The 22,179-nt window shown below is 42.9% G+C and overlaps 1 protein-coding gene across 2 annotated transcripts; it reads left to right on the top strand.

Annotated features, from left to right (window-relative positions):
* Positions 1-799: 799 nt before the first annotated feature.
* Sumo2 (small ubiquitin like modifier 2) lies at positions 800-20,059 on the top strand. Of its 2 annotated transcripts, XM_087208495.1 has the most exons (4): positions 800-999; positions 2,531-2,662; positions 11,823-11,894; positions 19,380-20,059. In XM_087208495.1, exons 1-4 carry the CDS (start codon positions 979-981, stop codon positions 19,440-19,442), a joined length of 288 nt encoding a protein of 95 aa, XP_087064621.1. In that variant the 5' UTR covers positions 800-978; the 3' UTR covers positions 19,443-20,059. The 2 variants fall into 2 exon arrangements, with proteins under 2 accessions (XP_087064621.1, XP_087064619.1); XM_087208493.1 differs by lacking the exon at positions 11,823-11,894 and having other exon boundaries at positions 825-999.
* The last annotated feature ends 2,120 nt before the right edge of the window (positions 20,060-22,179 follow it).

Below are 22,179 nucleotides of genomic sequence, written 5' to 3' on the forward strand. Positions count from 1 at the left end.
TTTCTATGCTAACAGAAGAGTTGGAAAAAAATACAGGGATATAGGAAATAAAGCCGACTGAGAGGCACGGGGTGGAATCCACCAGTTAGACATCAGAATTATTCTTCAAACAGGAGACGTCTACATCTATTTTATACCTGGATGGAAGGAGGAAAGGATTGGGTGGTTTGGGAGGTTGATGTTGGGTAATTCTACCTGATAGTTTCCTCGTGAAGTTGGAGAACAGGCCGTGAGTAAGGAGTTCCTTGAATGAATAAATTAAGTTTTCCCAGCCAAAGTCAAGGGTCAGCAGCGGGACGGAAGTGATTGTTGTATTTGAGGCCAGAGCATGGTGGGAAGCCGGTGGAGGCTGAAACTTTAACGTGAAAGGATGAGGTCGACTGAGAGGAAGTGTGATGTTCCTCTAAACCTGGGGGTTACTGCATTTGGTGCACAGAACAGGAGTTTTCTCCAGAACCTCATGGTGGGGCTCTGGTTTAGGCTCCCCATTCCATGTATAGTCCTTCTGCCTTCCACGGCCTATGGCTTACTCTAAGGCCTGGAGACTCCACGTCCTCGCCGAGGACCAGCTGGAAGCCATTTTGATTATGTTCCACCACAGAAGGAGGACAATACAGCCCCGCCCAGAGCCAGGCGCGCCCCCGCGGCAGGCCGAGTGCGCGTGTCCGCGCATCTTCCCGCCGGCCTGGCGGGCGCCTGGCCCAGGTGGCTGCGGCGCGGGGCGGGGGAGGGCGGGGTTGGGGGGGTGGTTATGTAAGCGTTGCGCGCTCCCGCGAGGTGGGAACCAATAGGAGGCCCCGCCGGCTCGTGCTCGCGCACGCAGGGTGGGGGGAAGAAGCGCACGACGTGCGCGCGCCCTCTCCCTCGGCCACCGCTGCCGCCTCCTTCTGCCGCTCCTGGAGCTGCTTGTGTGCTCGTTCGGTGCGGACCTGGTACCTCTTTTGTGAAGCGGCAGCTGAGAAGACTCGGGCGCTCGCTATGGCCGACGAAAAGCCCAAGGTGAGCTCGATGCCCCCTCCCTCCTCAGCGCGCGGCAGGGAACGGCGGGGCTGGGGTCCGGCCCGAGCCCGCTGCGGGCTCCCCCTCGCCTCCTCGGGCCCCCCAGGGGGCCGGCCGCGGCTCTGGCCCGGGCGCTCCGCGCCATTTTCCTCCCTCCTTCTCTTCCTCCCTCCCGCGCCGGAGGAGGCCAGCCGCCCCCCCCCCCCGCCCCCGGATCCTCCGAGTGCGCGCGGCGCGAGGCGGGCGGCAGATCGCGGGCTCCCGCGGGCCCAATGGCCCTGCACGGGCTTCTCTGCCGGCCGCCGGCGCGCGGGAGGAAGGCTTTGGGCGCGCAGTGCGCGGGCTGCAAGGCGTCGGCGGTGGTGGGAGACCCCTCGGCCTGGGGCTTCCCTTCGGGGAGGGGGCCGCGGCGGGGCGAGGGCTCAGGACAATCAATGGGCGGCTGCGGGGCTGTGAGGCCGATGCCCGGGGGGGCGTCAGGCTTGAGGCTAGGAGGTTCCCGGGGAGTGTTCCCACCTTAATGGCCCCGGGGACTCGAGGGGGGAGGGGCAGCGGCCCTTCCCCGGGTGCCGGTGCCCCCTGAACCGGAGGGGACCATGTGGTTTCAAGAAGTTGGAGGCCGTGGTGCAGCAGAGACTTGGTGGGGCAGAACTTCTGAGCGCGGCTTTCGAGGTACCAGGAGGCTTCCCGTGAGGATGGGACTCGCGTCTAATGGGGAAAGGGGACTTGCTCCTTTGGGTTGCTTTGACACCTCCCCCTTTACTTTCTGAAGTGATGTATGGGGCTGCGGGATTCCTTTCACACTTGATTTTGGTGAACTTTGGGTTCAGTTGAAATCTATGAGGAAGACTTAGACGAAAACAGTGCGTTTGACCCATGACAACAAAGGGGTGGGGAATATAGGAGCTCTTAACTAAAAAATAAGCGAAAATGAAGCTTCTAATACAATCGAACATTAGTCGTGGTTCTCAGTTGTTATTGATGCCTCAGAGTGAATCAGGATGTATATTTGTCTTTTTTTGTTAACGTGTAGATTGAATTTGTTATTGGGCCGAGTTTGGTAACTTTTTAAAAAGAGTCTTGTAATGAGTTGTGAATTGCAAGCTCTATTTTTTCCTCACCTGTTGCATTTCATTTCAGCAGTTGTACTTTAAGTGCTTTGCAAAGAGAAAGACATTTTTATCTTTTGGGGGGTATATATATATATTGTCAGTGATAGAAAATAACGCTGTTTTAGAAAATTCAGTCTCGAGAGAACCATGTAATATAAATTGAGTGGGACCCATCACTTAAAATCTGCTGTTGCCATTGATAGTGTTGCGTGTAGGCTTTTCTGTTTCTGTGTCAGCTACCTAATGCTATTGGAGGCTTTCTCATCTTGCAGACTGACTTCAGTGGATGAAAACACTACATGCTGTTTTATCGTACAGAATGAAACCTGTTGATTTGTGAACCAATTTGAGCTGCTGCTACTTTAAAGGTGTCTGTTTTTTCACATTTTCCAAATTACACTTTTATTTTCTTTCAACAGGAAGGAGTCAAGACTGAGAACAACGACCATATTAATTTGAAGGTGGCGGGCCAGGATGGTTCTGTGGTGCAGTTTAAGATTAAGAGGCATACACCACTTAGTAAATTAATGAAAGCCTATTGTGAACGACAGGTGAGGAATTGATATGTACAATTTAATATTTAAAAATTTTTCTTGAGAATAGAAACTAGATTAGTATATTACAATGACTGGTAGGATGAATATGCATGTATATACTTGGCATATCCAGTTTTAATTGTGTACTTGGTATATCGATTCCTCATGAAAATCCTTAGAATTGTTCCATTAGTATTATTTATGATTGTATTATACCAGAAATTTATCAAAGTATAGTCACAGACTTGTTTAGACCCCAAGGGAATGTAACTTTACTTTTGTAAGGAAGCAAGTGAACTTCTGAATTTTTTGTCAGGCTTATTTATTTTTTGTTTGTTTGATTGAGACAGGGTCTTATCAGTATGTACTCCAGGCTGGGCATTAAACCCAGACTGGCCTTGAACGTGTGGCAATTCTCCTGTCTCTTGAGTGTTGGTTGAGTGTTGGGATTATTGGCCTGGCGTTCTTATTTTTGTTTGTTTGGGGTTTTTTTGGTACCAGGGATCGAACTCGGGACCTTGTGCTTGCGAGGCAGGTGCCGGAACCATTGAGCTAAATCCTTCGCCCTGGCATTCTTACTTTTTAAACATTTAACAGTAGAGGCCACTGGGTGTGATGGCACAGGCCTGTAATCCCAGCACTTGGGAAAGCTGAGGCAGATTGCAGGTTCCAGGCCAGTCTGGGTAATTTAGCCAGACCCTGTTTCAAAATAAAATGAAAAGGGTGGAAATGTAGCTCAGTGATAGAGCACTTCCCTGCCATACACAAGGCCCTGGGTTTGGTCCCTAGTACCACAGTCTTTTTTGTTTTATTTAGAGACAGCTTCTCGATAGCAGTCAGGCTTCTTGCCTCAGCCTCCTGAGTGCTGGAATTACAGACGTAGGCCAACACACCTGGCTTTTATAATCATTTTCATTTTATTTGTGGTGTTGGGAGTCAAATCCAGTTTCTTACAGGCTACAACCATAACTTCAGAGGTTAGAAAATCGGTAATTGTGAGCCAAGCATAAGCGTTGTTGTATTAAGGGTACATTTGTATTTTACCCAGAAAAACACTGTATAGACATCAAGAAAAAGAAATAGAAAAAATTCTCTTTTATTTTCTACATGTTGGGGTTTGAATCAGAGGGCTTTCATGATCTTCCTGCCTCAGTCTCCCACGGTGATGGAATTACTGGTGTGCCCCATCGTAATGTGCTGTGCTAATTTTTTTCCCCACCTCAGACTGGAGATTGAACCTAGGTCTCTGCACTGTTATATTTATTTTTTTATTTATTTGTTTACTTGGAGTATTGGGGGTTGAATTCCCGTCTTAATGAGCCTAATCCCCATTGTTACTATTCTGAGGCATGGTCTTGCTAAAAAGTTGCCCAGGGTGGGCATGAATTTGCAGTCCTCTCCCCATCAGCCTCCCACCAGAGTGCTGGGATTGTAGGTGTGTGCTACCACGCCTGGTTTAACTTTTTTTTGGAAACAGAGGCTTATGTATTTCAGACTGGACTTGAACATACTTTGTGGCCCCGGCTGGCCTCAGATTTGCAGCAGTCCTCCTGACTCAGGCTCCTGAGTGCTGAGATTACAGGCATGTGCCACCATGGCTGGCTTAATGATACTCATTAGATGCCTACCCTGTGAAGGACATCGTGCTAGGAGCCAGAAAACAAAAATACTGCATGTTCCCTGTGCTCCAGATTATCCTTGCAGGAGATTGTCCTGTAAAATTGAGTTAGCTGAGTGTGCTGGTACATGCTCATAATTCCATTACTCTGAGAGGGTGAGGCAGGAGGATTACAAGTTTCAGCCCTGCCTGCACTGTTTGTTTGTTTGTTTCTTTGTTTGTTTGTTTGTTTCTTTCTTTCTTTCTATCAGGAATCGAACTCAGGGCCTCATGTTTGCAAGGGAGGCACCTTGCTGATGAGCTATATCCCAGGCCCTTATTTTGTTCACAGTGGCAAAGTTTTAGTAAAGATGGGAAAAGAAACAGACTGCAGAGCGAGTTTAGGCCAAGTAAAAGTAGGAAAAGAAGTAACACCCTGCAGTGTGCGGATGGCCCACCATGGAAAAGAGAGCACAGTGACCTGGGCGTTCAGTGAGTTGCCAAGACCCTGTCTCAAAATAAAAAAAGACTTGGGGGCCAGGGATTTAGCTCAGTGGTTCCAGTGCCTGCCTCGAAAAGCCCAAGGTCCTGAGTTCAATCCCCGGTACCAAAAATAAAAAATAATAAGGTAAAATAAAAAAAGACTTGGGGGGCCAGGGATTTAGCTCAGTGGCAGTGCACCTGCCTCGAAACTCAAAGTTCTGAGTTCAATCCCCAGTACCAGAAAAAAAGAAAAAGAGTTAGGAAGGTAGCTCAGTATGAAGGACCTGGGTTCAGTCCCTGGTACCACAAAAAACAAATAAAATTAAAAGGGATAGGAATGTAGCTCAGTGAAGAGACCCTGAGTTAACTCCCCAGTACTGTAAAAAAAGAAAAATTAACCTGGGCATGGTGATGGACACCTGTAATCCCATCACTTCTGAGCCTGAGGCAGGAGGACTGCCTTGAGTTTGAGGCCAGCCTGTACTGCATGGTGAGCTACTCTCTCAAAAAACCAAAACAAAGAATTATTTTCTTAAATTTGAGATAAGATTTGGCTAAGACTGGGCCAGGGATTTGGCTCAGTGGTGCTGCCTTGCAAGCGCAAGGTCCCCTGTTCAGTCCCCCTGGACCAAAAAAACAAAAAACAAAAAACAAGATTTGGCTAAGACTAAATTTCCTAGAGTAGGCTCAAACTTGTGATCCTCCTTCCTGCCTTAGCCTCAGAGTGCTGAGGGATTACAGGCCTGCTCCATCATACCTAGGTTTAAAAGATTATTTTTAAAATACTGATTGTATATTAAAATGGGAGTTGGGTTAAAATACTGTTTTTGTTTTTTGGTTTTTTTGGTACTGGGGATTGAACTCAGGTCCTTGGGCTTGCCATGTAGGTGGCAGCACCACTGAGCTAAATTCCCAGCCCACGGTTAAAATACTGTATTAAAATTTTAGCGATTTTAACTTTGCTACTAAAAATTTAAAATTATCTTTCTACCTCACATTTTTTTTTTTTTTTTTTTTTTTTGGTACTGAGGATTGAACTCGGGTCCTTGCACTTGCGCAGCAGGCGGCGAAACCACTGAGCTAAATCTCCGGCCCCTCTAACTTCACATTTTTTGGGTTTTTTTTTTTTTCTTTCTTTCTTTTTTGGTACCAGGGATTGAACTCGACCTTGGGCTTGTGAGGCAGCTTCGGTGCCACTGAGCTAAATCCCCAGCCTTCACATTTTTATTGAATAGTGCTTAACTAGACAATGGCATGACCCAAATAAAACTAGTTTATTTTGGTCTTTGTTACTCCTTTCTTTTTTCTTTTTTTTTTTTTTGGTGCCAGGGATTGAACTCAGGACCTTGCGCTTGTGAGGCAGGCACTGGAACCACTGAGCTAAATCCCCAGCCCCCGTCTTTGTTACCCTTCAGAGCCTTCTGTCTTTTTTTTTGGTTCTGGGGATTGAACTGAGGACCTTGTGCTTTCAAGGCAGGCGCACGAATCACTGAGCTAAATCCCGGGCTCAGAGCCTTCTGTCTTAATTCGAAGTACTCCTATCCTATCCCCATCATTCAGTCCTCTGTCTTGCTTTATTGATTAGTGCTTTTTTTTTTGGTACCAGGGATCGAACTCAGGACCTTATGCTTTTGAGGCAGGCGCCGGAACCACTGAGCTAAATCCCCAGCCCAATTAGGGCTTGTTTTTAATCTGTCTCCACTAAAATATAGGCTCTACGAAGAGAGACTTTTTGTTCACTTTCTCTAGAGCCTAGACCAATAGAACATGTTCAACAAATGCTTGTGAAATGATAGAGAAGTTTCAAACTAATGATTCCAGTGGTTGATTTGTAAATAACTTTAACCACGTGAAGAAGTAGAATTTGCCTATTGTGTGTTAACCTCATATGTCCTTCAGCTGGGAGACCACACTTTCATTCCAGTGTGGATTTATCCTGACTATTATGGAGTATTGGGTGGTTTCTGAGAGCACAAAATCGAGTTCATTTTTTGATGTGAATAAACAGATCTAAGGGGATTTCATAAGTCTCAGGGGATAGCTAAATCAGCTATGAGATTTGTACTGAAGGGGAGTCCAAGTTCTGGTTTATGTAATCTTTTTTTCCCTCAGTACCGGAAATTGAACTCAGGACCTTGCGCTTGCCAGGCTGGCACAGTGTCACTGAGCTACATCCGCAGCCCTGGTTTATGTACTTTTTTTTTTTTTTTTTTTTTTTGGTACTGGGGATCGAACGCGAGACCTTGTGCTTGTGAGGCAGGCGGCCGAACCACTGAGCTAAATCCCCGACCCTATTTTGGAGAATTGAAAAGGCATATGGAATGTCTCAAAGAGCAACAGAAATAGGCCCGGGCTTTAGCTCAGTGGTTCCGCCGCCTGCTGTGCAGGCGCAAGGACCTGAGTTCAATCCCCAGTACCAAAAAAAAGCGAAAACAAAATAGAAGTGGCAGGGCCAGGGATTTAGCTCAGTGGTTCAGCTGCCTGCCTCGCAAGTGCAAGGTCCCAAGTTTGATCCCCAGTACCCCCCAAAAATAGAAGTGGCAATAAAGGAATACAACTTCCTTATTTTCTGTAATTCTGGTCCTGGCTTTTTTTTTTTTTTTTTTTTTAGAATGGCCACACCATTGAATGTAATGGAGGAAGGATCCACCATGCAGAATGTGCTTAGTATTTTTGTATTGTTGCTTTTTAAAATTTTTTTTATTTTTTGGTACCCAGCATTGAACTCAGGACCTTGCACTTGCAAGGCAGGAGCCAGAACCTGAGCTAAATCCTCGGCCCTATTGTTGCTTTTTTTTTTTGGTACTGGGGATTGAACTCGGGTCCTTGTGCTTGTGCAGCAGGTGGTGAAGCCACTGAGATAAATCCCCGGCCCCAATTGTTGCTCTTTGAGACAGGGTCTTCCGATGTAGTGCAGGCTGGCCTTGAACTTAGTGATTCTCCTGCCTCAGCCTCCCAAGTGGAGTGCTGGGATTCCACGTGTGGACCACCACATCTGGCAGTGCTTAGTATTTTATTGAAGCAAGGAATCTATTTTCTATGGAGCGTTTGCAAATATAAAATACTCAGCAGTTAATGGCTTGGTATTGAATTCTTTGTTGCTTTCTGTAATCACAAATTAAGTTGGAATGTTACAAGCAATGAATTAAAAAATTATAGGTGTCACCTGCCTGGTAGGAGATTGCTTGTATTATTTCAAGCAAGACAAGGTGTAGTTTATAAGTGGTATCAAAGCATTTTATGTGGTATACTACCATTTTAAAGGAAAGCAATATCTTGTTATGGGGCGCCTGGGATTTAGCTCAGTGGTACTGCTGCCTGCCTCAAAAGCCCAAGGTCCTGAGTTCGATCCCTGGTACCAAAAAAAAAAATCATTTACCCATAACAAGATTTTTTTTTTTTTTTGGTACCAGGGATCGAACTCAGGACCTCATGCCAGGCAGGTGCTGTGCCGCTGAGCTAAATCCCCAGCCCTGTTACGGGTAGATTTTAAAACAGATTTAGTGACACCTTGTTAAATAAGGGAATACAGGTGTTACTCAAATGTTCGTATATTTTGTGTACAAGGGGTCAAACCCAAAGGTGCTGTATCACTGAGCTATATTCCTACCCCTTTATTTTGATTCTTTGGGTGGCCAGAAATTTGGAATCCTCTTGCTTTAACCTTCTGATTAGGATTACAGAAGTAGCCCCTATGACTTGATACAAATGTTTATTATTGAGAACTTTATCTTCTTTTTTTTTTTTTGTTACTGGGGTTCGAACTCAGGACCTTGTGCTTTTGAAGCAGGCAGCAGAACCACTGAGCTAAATCCCCGGACCTGAGTACTTTATCTTTAATGTTAAGAGTACTACTGTGTTTTTTTGTTTTTTGGGTTTTCTTTTTGGTACCGGGGATCGAACTACTACTGTGTTTTTTAGTATCTTTGATACTAGGGGTGCAATTTAAATTTTCTGTTAGTATCATTGATAATTGTGGGAGTTCATGTAACTAGAGCTCATAATTTGAACATGTTACAGGAGTGACTAATTTATTCACAACATAAATTCAGAGGTACTTTATTTTCTTGTCTTGTCTTCACTTGGCTATCATTGCCAACATCTTTGCTTCTCCCCCTCTCCTCACCCTTTTGTCAGGTAAATAATGCTTCACGAGTGAAACACTAGAATCAGTTTTAGAGTAGGAGCACGTTTAGGCCCATTTATCTTCCCCCTTGAATAATGAAAGGTATTTTGATTCCAGTCCCCTCCCTTCCTTTTTTGGGTGGTACTGGGGATTGAACCTAGGGCCTTCATGCTGAGCTCTGTCCCTAGCCTTATTTTTTTTATTTTTTATTTTTTTTTGAGACAGTATTGCTCAGTTCCCAATGCTGGGCTTGAATTTGTCATCCTGCCTCAGTCTCAGGAGTGCTGGGATGATAGTCACATACCAACCATTCTACCTAGATTACAGCGTTTTTTTCTTTTGTTTTGTACCGGGAAATCGAACTTGGGACCTTGCACTTGGCGAGGCAGGTGGTGGAACCACTGAGCTAAATTCCCGGCCCCTACAGTGGTTTTTTTTGTTTTGTTTTGGTTTGGGGTTTTTTTTTGGTACTGGGGATTGAACTCGGGTCCTTCCACTTGCAAAGCAGGCAGCGGAACCACTGAGCTAAATCCTATAGTTTTTTTTTTTGTACCAGGGATCGAACTCGGGACCTTGAGCTTTCGAGGCAGGCGCCGGAACCACTGAGCTAAATCTCCGGCCCTATTATAGTGTTTTTAAAGACAGTTATTCTGTCTTCTGGTGGAAGTGTCTTTTTTTTTTTTTTTTTGGTACCGGGGATCGAACTCAGGTCCTTGCGCTTGTAAGGCAGGCGGTGGAACCATTGAGCTAAATCCCCGGCCCAGAAGTGTCTTGACATCAAGGATAAGAACAAATTCAGTGCGTGGAGTACACCTGGAATTGTGCTGTGAGTGGTAAGGATGGGTTTGCATAGTGGTAGGGACTGTCTGGGTAGAAATGAAACTTCTTTCTTTCCTTCCTTTCTTTTCTTCCTTCCTTCCTTTCTTTTTTTGGTACCGGCGATCAAACTTGGGTCCTTGTGCTTCTATAGCAGGCAGCGAAACCACTGAGCTAAATCCCTGGCCCCTTTCCTTTCTTTCTTTTATATCAGGGATGGAACTCAGGATGTTGTGGTTGTGTGGCAGGCAAGGTGCCACTGAGCTAAATCCCCTGTCCATGAAATTCTGTTTTCATTAGCACCACCCAAACTTTTTTGGTGACCTTCAGTTTTCATTATTAAGCCTGTGATGGATTCCTGACCTTTTTGGAAAGTTTTACATGTTAATGTGTTACTTTAAACTTTATTTCTGCTGGGTGAGGTGGCAGCTGCCTCCCAGCACTTAGGAGGCTGAAGAAGGAGGATTGGTCTGGTAGTTCCAGGCCAATCTAGGCTACATAGTGAGTTCAAGGCCAATCTGAAGTATATAACTAGACCCTGTCTCAGAGATACCAAAAAGAAAAATTTATTTCTGTGTCTTTCTCATGTAAATGCAATGCTTGTTTCAAGTTATGTTGTGAAAAACTAATAATCATTCTTTTTTTCAAGTGGTTACTACCCCTCCCCCCACAGGGATCTAACTCAGGACCTTGGGCTTGCAAGGCAGGTGCAGTGCCCCTGAACTAAATCCTCAGCCCCATTTTTTTGGGGGGGTGGTTACTGGGGATCAAGCTTGTCCTTGCACTTGCAGGGCAGGCGGCTGAACCACTGAGCTAAATCCCCAGCCCCAGTTTTAAGTGGTTATTGGGAATGAAACCCACAGCCTTGAGCACTCTGGGCAAGTGCTATGCCACTGACTGACATACATCCCAGCCTTTACAGTAAAGCTTTTCTTAAAAAGTGATTTAGTAAGTTTTTGGTGAAGCATGCCTATAATTCTAGCACTTGGAAGGCTGAGGTAGGGGATTCGCTTCAAGTTTGAGACCAGCCTGGGCAGTTTAGAATTCAAGGTTGGTCTGAACTATAGAGACCCTGTCTCTAAAAACAACTGATGGTACTAGCTGGTGTGGTGGCACATCCCTATATTTCTAGCACTTGGGGAGACTGAGGTAGGAGGATCACAGGTACAAGCCTAACCTGAGGAATTTAGCAAGACCTGTCTCTTTTTTTTTTTGGTACCGTGGATCAAACTCGATCTTATGCTCAAGAGGCAGGCCATTGGAACCACTGAGCTAAATCCCCGGCCGTATATCTCATAAATTAAAGGCGGGGGCTGGGGATGGGCACGGGCACGGGCATGGGGTCTACCCTGTAATCTCAGCACTCCTGAGCCTGAGGCTTGACCCGAGTTTGAGGCCTTCCTGGGCTACGTAATGAGTTCAAAACCAAGTTGGGGTGGGATGGGAATGTAGCTCCGTGTGGAGGCCCATGATTTACTCTGTGTGTGTATATCATACTGGGGATCAAATCCAGGGTCATTACATTGAGCCTTAGCCTTTTTTGTTTGCTTTTTTTTCCTCTTGGTGCGAGGGATCAAACTCAGGACCTTGTGCTTGTGAGACAGGAGCAGCGCCACTGAGCTAAATCCCTGGCCCTGTCCTTTTTTTTTTTTTTTTTTTTTTTTGGTACTGGGGATCAAACTCAGAATCTTGGGCTTGTGAGGTAGGCGGCAGAACCACTGAGTTAAATCCCCAGCCCCTGCCTTTTTTTTTTTTTTTTTTTTTGAGACAAGGTCTGTCATTCAGGCTGGCCGGGAACTCTTGAAAATCTTCCTGCCTCAGCCTCCTGAATGCTGGGGTTACAGGCATGCCACCATGCCTGGCCCTTTTAAAAATATTTTATTTTGAGACAGAATCTCACCAAATTGCCCAGGTACAACTTGAATTTAGCCTCCTGCTTTAATGCTGGGATTATAGGTGAGCATCACCATCCCAGAGTAATGTGCTATATTTTAAAATAAGAATCACTCCAGGTAATTTTATCCACATAGATATTTTAACATTGATGGTGGTTTATTTAGATGTCTTAATATATTTATGCTTCACTATGCATAGTTTTATCCAGTTGCTGTTCTTACCGTTTATATGCTGGTTGTTGTTTTTAAACTCTGCAGGGTTTGTCAATGAGGCAGATCAGATTCCGATTTGATGGACAGCCAATCAATGAAACAGACACACCTGCACAGGTAATGATCTCTCCTAATAATACATATGTATATATTTTCTTTTTGGTACTGGGGATTGAACTCGGGACCTTGTGCTTGCGAGGCAGGCAGCGGAACCACTGAGCTAAATTCCCGGCCCTCTCCTAATAATGTTTTAAACCACTTTATGAATGTGTTAACATTTTATTTTTATTTTTTCTTGAGACAAGGACTCGCTATGTAGCTCAGGCTGGCCTCAAACTCATAGTGATCCTCCTGAGTGCTGGATGCTGGTTCTTGCAGAATTAGAAACTGGAATAATGCCAAAGGAGATGATAAAAACAATAGGAACAGATGCAGGAAATCCTAAAGAATTGGTTTGATTTTGTATTTTGGTTTCTTGAAACAAGGTCTGGCTGTGTAGTTCATGCTGGCTTGGAACTCAAAAATCGTCCTGCCTCACCCTTCTCATTGTTGGTATTATAGGTACACACCATCCCCAGCCCTTTTTTATTTTTCTTAAAAAAATTTTTTTTTTATTTTTCATTTTGAGACAGTTTAGCTAAGTTTCCCAGGCTCACTTTGAACTTCAGATCACCTTGCCTCAGCTTCCTGAGGAGCACCAATTTTTTTATTTTTAATTTTTTCCTTGAGACAAGGTCTTGCTATGTATTTCAGGCTGGCCTCCAACTCAGTGGTGACTCTTCTGCCTTGATCTTCCGAGTGCTGAGACTACAGGCATGTGTTGCCATGCCTGGCCACACCAGTGAGATTTCTGTTTTATTTTTGTGGTACTGGGGATTGAACCCAGGGCCTTCATACTGGATTTTGCAGTACTAAAGATTGAACCTAGGGTCTTCATAAAATACATAAAATACTTTGTATTTTCAGACAAGGTCTTGCTAAGTTACCCAGATTGGGCTCCAATTTAGGATCCTCCTGCCTCAGCCTTCCCTAATGCTGAGAGTTCGGGCATGGGCCACTATGACTGGCTAGGAGTTTGTTAATTTCTTTCTCTGTCTTAGGGTCTTGGTGTGTACCCCAAGGTGACCTTGAACTTGTGGCAGTTCTCACTGCCTCAGCTTCCTCATTGCTGTAGCCCTTTTTAAATTTTGAAATAGGATCTTTACTGAGGTGCCCAGACAGGACTGAAAACTTGTGATACTCCTACTGACTGGGTTCCTAGAGTGTTGGGGTTATAGGTGTGTGTCACTATTCCCACTGCGTTTTTTTTTGGGGGGGGGGTACTGGGGATCGAACTCCGGACCTTGCAGGACCTTGCACTGTCGAGGCAGGCGGTGGAACCATTGAGCTAAATCCCGGCCCTTTTTAAGTTGTTTTTTGAGACAGGGTCTTGCTCTGTAATTCAGACTGACCTCAAATTTAAGGCAGTCCTTTTGCCTCAGCCTTCCAAGTGCTGGGATTACAGGTGTGTGCCACCATACCTGGCTTGCCCATTTGTTTTTTAATTATCCATTTACCATTGAGTAAAGAATGAATCATTTAGTTACTTAATAAATCCTATTTTTCTTACAACCAGTGTTATTCTTGTTAGCAGTGTTAGAGAAGATAAACTCTTAAAACTCCTCTTTATTTAAATGAAAGTTTTCTCTTTGTTGCTATAGCCCTTGGTCATGCCCAAATAATTCATCCTGATTTAGCTCCTTATTCTAATTTGAATTTACTATCATATATTCTTGGAAACTAATGGCTTTTGTATCCATTATCTTTGTAGTTTAGTTTAACAGGGACAGCTTTTGGTTTTGTTTTGGGTTTTTGTTTTTGTTTTTGTTTTTTGAGACAGGGTCTCACTGTTTAGCCCAGGCTGGCCTCAAACTCCCAAGTGCTGGTATTATAAGCATGCATCACCCTGCCAGGCAGGGAGAGCTTTTGATAGGTGACTTTTCAAACCCTAAGTACAGCCAAGAAGGCATGTAATGCCAGCACTTAAGAGGCTGAGGCAGGAGGATAGGGAGTTTGAGCCCAGCCTAGTCTCCATGGGGAGTTCAAGGCCAACCTGGGTTACATAGTGAGAGCCTGTCTCAAAAAAAAACCAGACACGATTTATTACAAAAGATGGTCTCTGATCTGTTAATCTTGTATCACTTCAGTTTATTTTGACACTTCATGTGGGATTGGTTGAGGCAAGCATCTGTGGCAGAGACTTTTACCCTTTCAAACTTCTATTTAAGATTTACAGACTGAGTGTAGGATTACATGCCTGTAATCCTAGCTAATCTGGAGGTTGAAATGGGCCATGACAGCAGAAATTTAAATTGGATTTGATTTTATTTTATTTTATTTTATTTTATTTTATTTTATTTTAGTGTTTAGTCTGGCCTAATACTCAGTGTGAGGCCGAGGCTGTCCCTTGAATTTGCCAATCCTGACTTGAGTGATGAGATTATAGGCATTAGATCTTTTATACTTTAAAATTTCAATTTTATCCGCCACTAAAAACTGGGAAGCAGTACATGTGGTGTGAGTGAAGTTGCATATCTAGATGTTTTGTTAATAATCTTCAAAGATCTGACATGTCTGAGTTCTGCTGCAGAGAATATTGAAATTTCCATTGGTGAGTCTCGACGAAGCAATTACATTTTGCAGCCACAAGGAGGTGCTGCATTCTCTTGATAAATGAGAGGAAATGGTCTGTTTTGAAGGCAATTAAAATTTCATTAAAAAACATTCCATCTGAGTGTTGTGGCACATGCCTGTATTCCCATCACTTAGGATTCTGAGAGAGGAGAATCACTTCAAGACCAGCCTGGACTTACTGTGGTACTGGAGTTTGAACACAGAAAAACCTAAGCCTTTTTTTTTTTTTTTGAGACAAGGCTTTATTAAAGTGCCAGGCTAGGGTTGGGGATGTAGCTCAGTGGTGCCCCACCTGCCTGGCAAGCATAAGGCCCTGAGTTCAATCCCTGGTACCCAAAAAATAAAAAGGTCCTAGGCTCCCCTTGAATTTAGGATCCTTGTGCTTCAGCCTCTCAGGTTGAAGGCGGGGGTTACAGGGATACCCACTGTACCCAGTTTAATTTGGAATTCCCATTCATGAGATTAAAATTGATTTGTTTTAGAATCTCACCTATTTTTGGTTTTGGATTGTGGGGTGGGGGGGTGGGGGGGGTGGGGGGGGTGGGGTTGGGTATTGAACCCAAGGCTTTTTGTACTGAGCTACATTCCAGCTCTTTAATTTTTAAATTTTGAGACAGGGTTGCACTAAGTTGACCAGATGAGACTTGAACTTGTACTCGTCCTACTTGAATCCCAGAATCCTGAGGTTCCAGGTGTGTGCTCCTGTGCTCAGCTTTATGGTGTATTTTGGGTCTCGCTATAAGCTGGGCTTGTCTATGGACTCCTCCTACCTGAGCCTTCCAGAGTACTGGGATTACAAGATACACCTCCACACCTACCTTTTAATTTTTTCTTCTTTCTTTTTTTTCCCCTAGTACTAGGGATTATACCCAGTGCCTCTGCATGCTAGACAAGAACTCTACCAGAGAGCTACAACCTCAGTAATTTTCTTTTTAATTTTATTTTTTCTAAGATACTTTTTAGGGCCAGGGATTTAGCTCAGTGGTTCTGCTCCCTGCCTCAAAAGTGTAAGGACCCGAGTTCGATCCCTGGTACCAAAAGAAAAATACAATACTTTTTAGTACATGATAACATTTGTTGGGGCTAGCTGGTATGTGTATGTAACACATTTTAATTCTTTTTACTTCTCTTTACCCTCCTTCACCCACTCCCAGTTCTTTTATAAAAGAACTATTTATTTTTATCTTTTTATTTTGAGCTGGGCATGGTAGTGCATGCCTATAGTCCCAGCGCTCTGGAGGCTGATGCAGGGGATTGCTGTGAGTTTGAGGCTAGCTTGTGCTACATAGCAAGACCTGTCTCAAAAAACAAAAACAAAATTTTTTTTAAATTTTAAGGCAAGGTCTAATGTTTTTTGTGTTTGTACCAGGCATCAGAATTAGGACCTTGCACTTGCCAGATAGGCTTGGGACTCCTAAGCTACATCCCCAGCCCAGGGTCTCACTAATTTGCCCAGGGTGGTCTTGAACTCTCAAAGCCGCCTGCCTCAGCTTCTCAAAATAGTGGACTTTATAGAGCTAATATTTGTTAAATACCACAATTTTGTTAAATTAGAAGGTCTTAGAAGCCCTTTTTATTTAAAAAAATTCTTTTTAGTAACATTTCCTGCATTCTGGTAAATGGTTTATTTTCCTGATTTTATTTAATTTCTCATAACTGAATATTGCTAATGTCATTTCACAGAAATGGGAATGGAGATTCATGATTTTTTTTTTTTTTAACTGCTTTCACCTTATTTTTAGTATATGTACTCAGGGAAAAGAATTTCCTTTTAATTTTTTAAAATTTTTTAAATTTTTTGATATCAGGGATCAAACTTGGACCTTGTGCTTGAGAGGCAGGTGGCAGCACCGCTGAGCTAAATCCCCAGCCCAGAGTACAAAGTGTTTGAATCAAATATGAATCTGGAACTTGTTCTTTTTTTTTTTTTTTTTTTTTTGTACTTAGGATCAAACTCAGGACCTTGTCCTTTTTTTCGTTTTTTTTGGTACTGGGGATTGGACTCTGGTCCTTGCGCTTGTGGAGCAGGCGGCAGAACCACTGAGCTAAATCGCCAACACACCTTGTCCTTTCTTTTCCACCTTGTGCTGTTTTTAATGTTAATTTGTAGTATAAAGTGTAGTCTTAAAATGGTATGATGGCAGAAGCTTATAACCCCATCGCTCTGGAGGCTGAGGATCACTGTAAGTTCAAGGCCAGCCTGAATTACAAAGTGAGACCCTGTCTTGATAAGATACAACAAAACAAAAAAGTAGTTACAAAGCTGATTCACTTTACATTGTTAGTGTATGTGCCAAGGCTTTCTTGCTATGAACATGGGTGTTTTCCATTTACTGTGTGCATAGTGAATCTAGTAAAACTAATTTTGTTGAACAAGTGAACATATCTAGGTTAAAGTAATTCAGAACTTCTTAGGGCCAGGCATGGTGGTGCCTGCCTATAATCCTCACTGCTGTACTTAGGTTGCTGGAAAGTTCAAGGCCACCATACACAATTTCATAAGAGTGTCTCAAAAATAAAATAAGGAGCTGAGTCTGGTGGTGCATGCCTGTAATCCCAGCACTCTCAGAGGCTGAGAAAACAGGATCGAAAGATTGAGCCTGCTAACCCACTATTTAATGGCGTTGGAAGATCCCACCTGAAAATAAAAGGGTGTGTGTGTGCTGGGCACGTGGCTTAGTGCAACGGTTCTGTGCTCAGTCCCCAGCACTGCAAAAAACCACTCTTTTCGGGCCTAGCCTCACCACTGGTACATAACTGTAAACATAGTATATGAACTTCTAAAAGCACAAATGTAATCATATAAGCTATTTGGTTGGTTTTTAAATTATGTTTTTAGTCTAATACCTTTTTTTGTTGTTGTTGTTACTGGGAATTGAACTCAGGACCTTGCATTTGCAAAGCAGGCCTGGTGCTACTGAGCTAAATCCCCAGCTTATACCATTTTTTTGTTTGATTGTGCTTGTTTTTTATTTATTTTATTATTTTTTCTTTTGGTATCAGGGATTGAACTCGGGACCTTGTGCTTTCGAGGAAGGCAGCAGAACCACTGAGCTAAATCCCCAGCCCTTATTTTTTGTTTGTTTGTTTTGTTTTTTTGGTGCCAGGGATGGGACTTGGGCTTTCGAGGCAGGCAGTGGAACCACTGAGCTAAATCCCCAGCCCCTTATTTTTGTTTTTTGAGAGAGAGTCTTGCTATGTAGTCCAGGCTGGCCTTGAACTCACTGTGGAACCTAGGCTTATCTCAGACTCATGCATGACAATCCTCCTGGCTCCATCTCCAAGTGCTGGGATTATAGGTGTATGCCACCATGCCCAGCTAGCCTATTTACGGATATTTGTTTCTGTATATGTAAATGTACTTAACTGCATGGTATTTAATGTATAAATATATCATGTTTTGTTTCTTTGGTTTTTGTTAATTCAGTTTCTGGTCTTAGGGATACTTCTGTGGACATGCAGTAAAACCTTGGTTTGTGAGAATAATTAATTCCAGAAAGATGTTTGTAATCCAAAGCATCTTACATAGCAAAGCAAATTTCCTATAAGAAATAATGGAGCTGGGGCCCGGGGATTTATCTCAGTGGTTTCGCCGCCTGCTGCGCAAGCGCAAGGACCAGAGTTCAATCCCCAGTAGTGAAAGAAAAAAAAAGAATGGAGCTGGGAATGTAACTCAGCAGCGCTTGGCAAGTTCGAGGCCCTGAGTTCAATTACTGGTACCAAAAAAAAAAGAAATAATGGAAATCCAGATGATTCTTTTCATAACACAAAAATATTCATATAAAAATGATTATAGCCAGGCATGGTGGCACACACCTGTAATCCCAGCACTTGGGAGGCTGAGGCAGGAGAATTGCCAAAAGTTTGGGGCCAGCCTGGGCTATTTATTAAGGGAGACCCTGCATCATAAAAAAAGACAGAAGGGGCCGGGGATTTGGCTCAGTGGTTCAGGCACCTGCCTCACAAGTGCAAGGTCCTGAATTTGATCCCCAGTAACCCCTCCCCCCAAAACAAACAAACAAAAGGCAGACAAGTTCAAAAAAGGAAACCTTCATGGCTAGTGTGAGGGAGATGAAAGGAGGGTTACTGTGTAGGATGACTATTATTAACGGAGTCATTGCTATTTATTGGCTCAAAAGAATCTTTTCTTTTTACGAACAAGGAACTTACCCAATGATAGTTACTTTTTCCTTTTGAGGGTTTTGTGGAAATGTAAAATTTTGCAGTTTCTCACATTTTACACATCTCCCTAATCTCAGTTGCAGTAAGGGGAATCTCCACCTTTTTCTCCTCCATAACCTCTTACTGTTGGGAGATGTATCACCCACAATCCCATGGTGAGGTGGGGGGAGAAAGAGGAAGGGAGGAGAGAGAAGCATTGATTCAGTTGTGATCCTGTGGTGTTTGATGTCACATGCTACTCAGTTCACATCACATTGCTTGTTTATCAAGTTAAATTTTATAGAAATACTTGCTCATGCTGGGGATTTAGCTCAGTGGTTCTGCCACCTGCCTTGAAAACATAAGGTCCCAAGTTTGATCCCTGGAAAAAAAAAAGTACTTGCTCATTTTGTGGTATGCTCATGGAACAAGTCACAAGTCACTTGAAATCCGAGGTTTTAGTCTAACTTTCTAATTTAAAAACAAACTGGGTGTGGTGGCCGATAATCTCAGCATTCTGGGAGCCTGAGGCAGGAGGGTCATAAGTTTGAGCAAACCCAGGCACCTTCAGTGATATAGCAAGGCTGTGTGTCAAAATAAGAAATAAATAGCTTAGCGCGAAGGCCCTGGGTTAAATTCTCCAATACTGCAAGAATAAAAGAAGCCTGAAATTTGTAACATGTATTTTCCATGATTTTTAAATCTGAAAATTATACATTTGGAGAATTTAGTGGTCTAAAATTTGTCTTTTTTTTTTTTTTATGCTAGTTGGAAATGGAGGACGAAGATACAATTGATGTGTTCCAGCAGCAGACAGGAGGTGTCTACTAAAAAGGGAACCTGCAACAACTCTACTCCAGAACTCTGTTCTTACAGACCAAGAATACATTCTCAATTAGAAAACTGCAATTTGGTTCCACCACATCCTGACTACTACAGTATAGTTTTCTCTATTCTTTCATTTACCCCTTCCCCATTCCTTTATTGTACATAAAGTATCTGGTGTATGTGCACAAGCATATTGCATTTTTTTTTTTTTTTAACTAAATGGCCAACAATATGTTTTGATTGACATCAGATGGAGATGGGATGGGGAGATACTGGTTCTGTGAAAATAATTCCCTCTCCATTAGTGGCATGCTCATCAGCTCTTATCTTTATATTCCAGTAAGTTATTTTGCTCTCACTGTTTTAACAGAAAAGACAACAGAAAAGACAACAACATAAAAATCCTTGCATACCTTGTTTGATTGGAGAATTTTAATGTTTTTCATTTATCATTGTAAAACCAAGGACAATTTTATAACTTTTTTGTACGTAGCTGTTACATGTAGGGCAATCTGTCTTTATGTAGGAGTAAATTACTCTTTAAAACAAAAAGAATCCTAGATAGTTTTCCCTTTAAGTCAAGTGTCTTGTTGTTTAAATAAACTTCTTGTTTAAAATGAGCTGTTTTCTTTATTCTGAGGAATATTAAGTAGAAAGTTAAAGCTTAGAAAAAACATGGTATGTCCATTACAAGTAACAAACACCAGGGAAAAAGTGAAAGCATTATCTGAGCTAAATCCCCGGCCCCCATTATGCAGTTCTAACAGACTGCAAAACAAAAATAATAGCTATGGAGGATGACTAGCATTGTAAGTTTTGACTTCTTCAGTTAAGCCTGGTTGCAATACTAACAAAAAAGTGAGAACAAGGCCTGTAATTACCCCAGGTAGCTGAGATTACAGGCCTTGATCCCACTTTTTTTGGTAGTAACATAGTTGCAACTGGAGGGGTTTAGGCATGAAGTTAGCAAATTCAAGGCTATTTTTGTATATGTAGTGAGACCCTGTCTCAAAAGATCAAAACTGTAACAAAAAATGAATTTTGGTTTGGTTTTGGTTTCTTGAGATAGGGTCTCACTATGTAGTTCAGTCTGGCCTTGAACTTGCAGTGATCCTCCTGCCTCAGCCTCTCAAGTGCTGAGATTACTAGTGTGGACCACCATGCCTAACAAAATTGAATTTTTAATGTGGTTTTACTCCCAAGTATTTTTATTTTCTGTGGCCATTATCTGAGGCAGAGTAGGATATTACATGCAGGTAGGAAAAACTTAAAATTTTTGCTTTTTCTTTTGATACATTTATTGGATTTTTTTTTTTTTTGATATTGGGGATTAAACCTAGAGCTACTCTACCGCTGAGTTACATCCACAGCTGTTTTTTATTTTGAGACAAGGTCTCACTAAGTTATCCAGGTGGGACTCAAAATTTGTAATCCTCTTGCCTCCGCTTCCCTCAGGACTGGAATTGTAGGGGTGTCTCACCTGTCTGTCACTTAGCTGTGCTAGCCCACACCTAATAAACCTAAGAAAGTTCTTAATTTGCAGGTTTTGAGGGGCAGAAAACAGCATAGGTCCAATTTTGGTTCTCAATATGCAGAGACTACAGTGTTAAGATTCCAGTGTAGCTAGGGCTGGGGATTTAGCTCAGTGATTCTGCTGCCTGCCACACAAGCACAAGGTCCCGAGTTCAATCCCCAGTACCAAAAAAAAAAAAAGATTCAATGTATTTGGGTGTGGTGGTGTACACTTGTAATCCTGGGACTCAGAAGGCTGAAGCAGGAGGATTGCCACCGGTTTGGGCCACATAGACTCCTCTGCAACAAACAAACGTAAAAGACTACAGCTTTATAATCAGCTTAATTTTAACCCGTTTTAGAAATCCAAAGGCTAAGTTCCAGAAAAGTTGTCACATGGCAAGATTTTTAAAATCTGGAACTGGGCATGGTAGTGAATGCCTGTAATCCCAGCACTCCAGAGGCTGAAGCAGGAGGATTGCCTTGAATTTGAGGCTAGTTTGGGCTACATAGTGAGTTCAAGGCTACCCTGAACTGCATAGTGAGACCCTGACTCCAAAAAAAAAAAAAAAAAAGCTGGAGATTTAGCTCAGTGGTGCCTCTGTCTGCCTCACAGGTACAAGGTCCTGAGTTCGATCCCCAGCACCAAAAAAAAAAATCTGGGATTTGAGATTGTGTTTACTGGTTTGGGATTCTAGGCATGTGTCATCATACCCTGCTAGGTTTCTATGATTTTGGTGACTTTTCAGTGTGATTTTTTTTTTTTTTGTATCAAGTCCTCATGTACAGTCGTTGGTAATTCATGTAATTCACTCTTGTGTTCCAATGTGGTGTTTATATACCATTTCCATACTAGATTAGCTTCCCCAGAGGCAATAGGGATTCAGTAGTTCTTTAGCTTTTTATGTGTTAAGTCAATCTTGAGTTAACTGGACTTTTTTATTTTATTTTATTTTTTTATTATCAGGGATGGAACTCCAGCACCTTGCACTTGCAAGGCAGGTGGAGGCACCACTGAGCTAAATCCCTGATTCCTTTTTTTCTCTGTATAATGGTATCCACATTGTTTTTTTTAAACAAAAGTGTAAGCCAGGCATGGCACATGCCTGTAATCCCAGCACTTGGGAGGGTGAGACAGGATTGCCTTGAGAAGTTATAATTGAAATTCAGGTCTAAGAAATGTATAAAAGGGGTCTTGAAATTTTTGTGCACCATACTGAGGATTGAA

The sequence above is a fragment of the Heterocephalus glaber genome, unplaced genomic scaffold, assembly GCF_053883595.1.
Source record: "Heterocephalus glaber isolate CG9 unplaced genomic scaffold, H.glaber_assembly_v1.0 deba00000937, whole genome shotgun sequence".
NCBI classification, from domain to species: Eukaryota; Metazoa; Chordata; class Mammalia; order Rodentia; family Bathyergidae; genus Heterocephalus; species Heterocephalus glaber.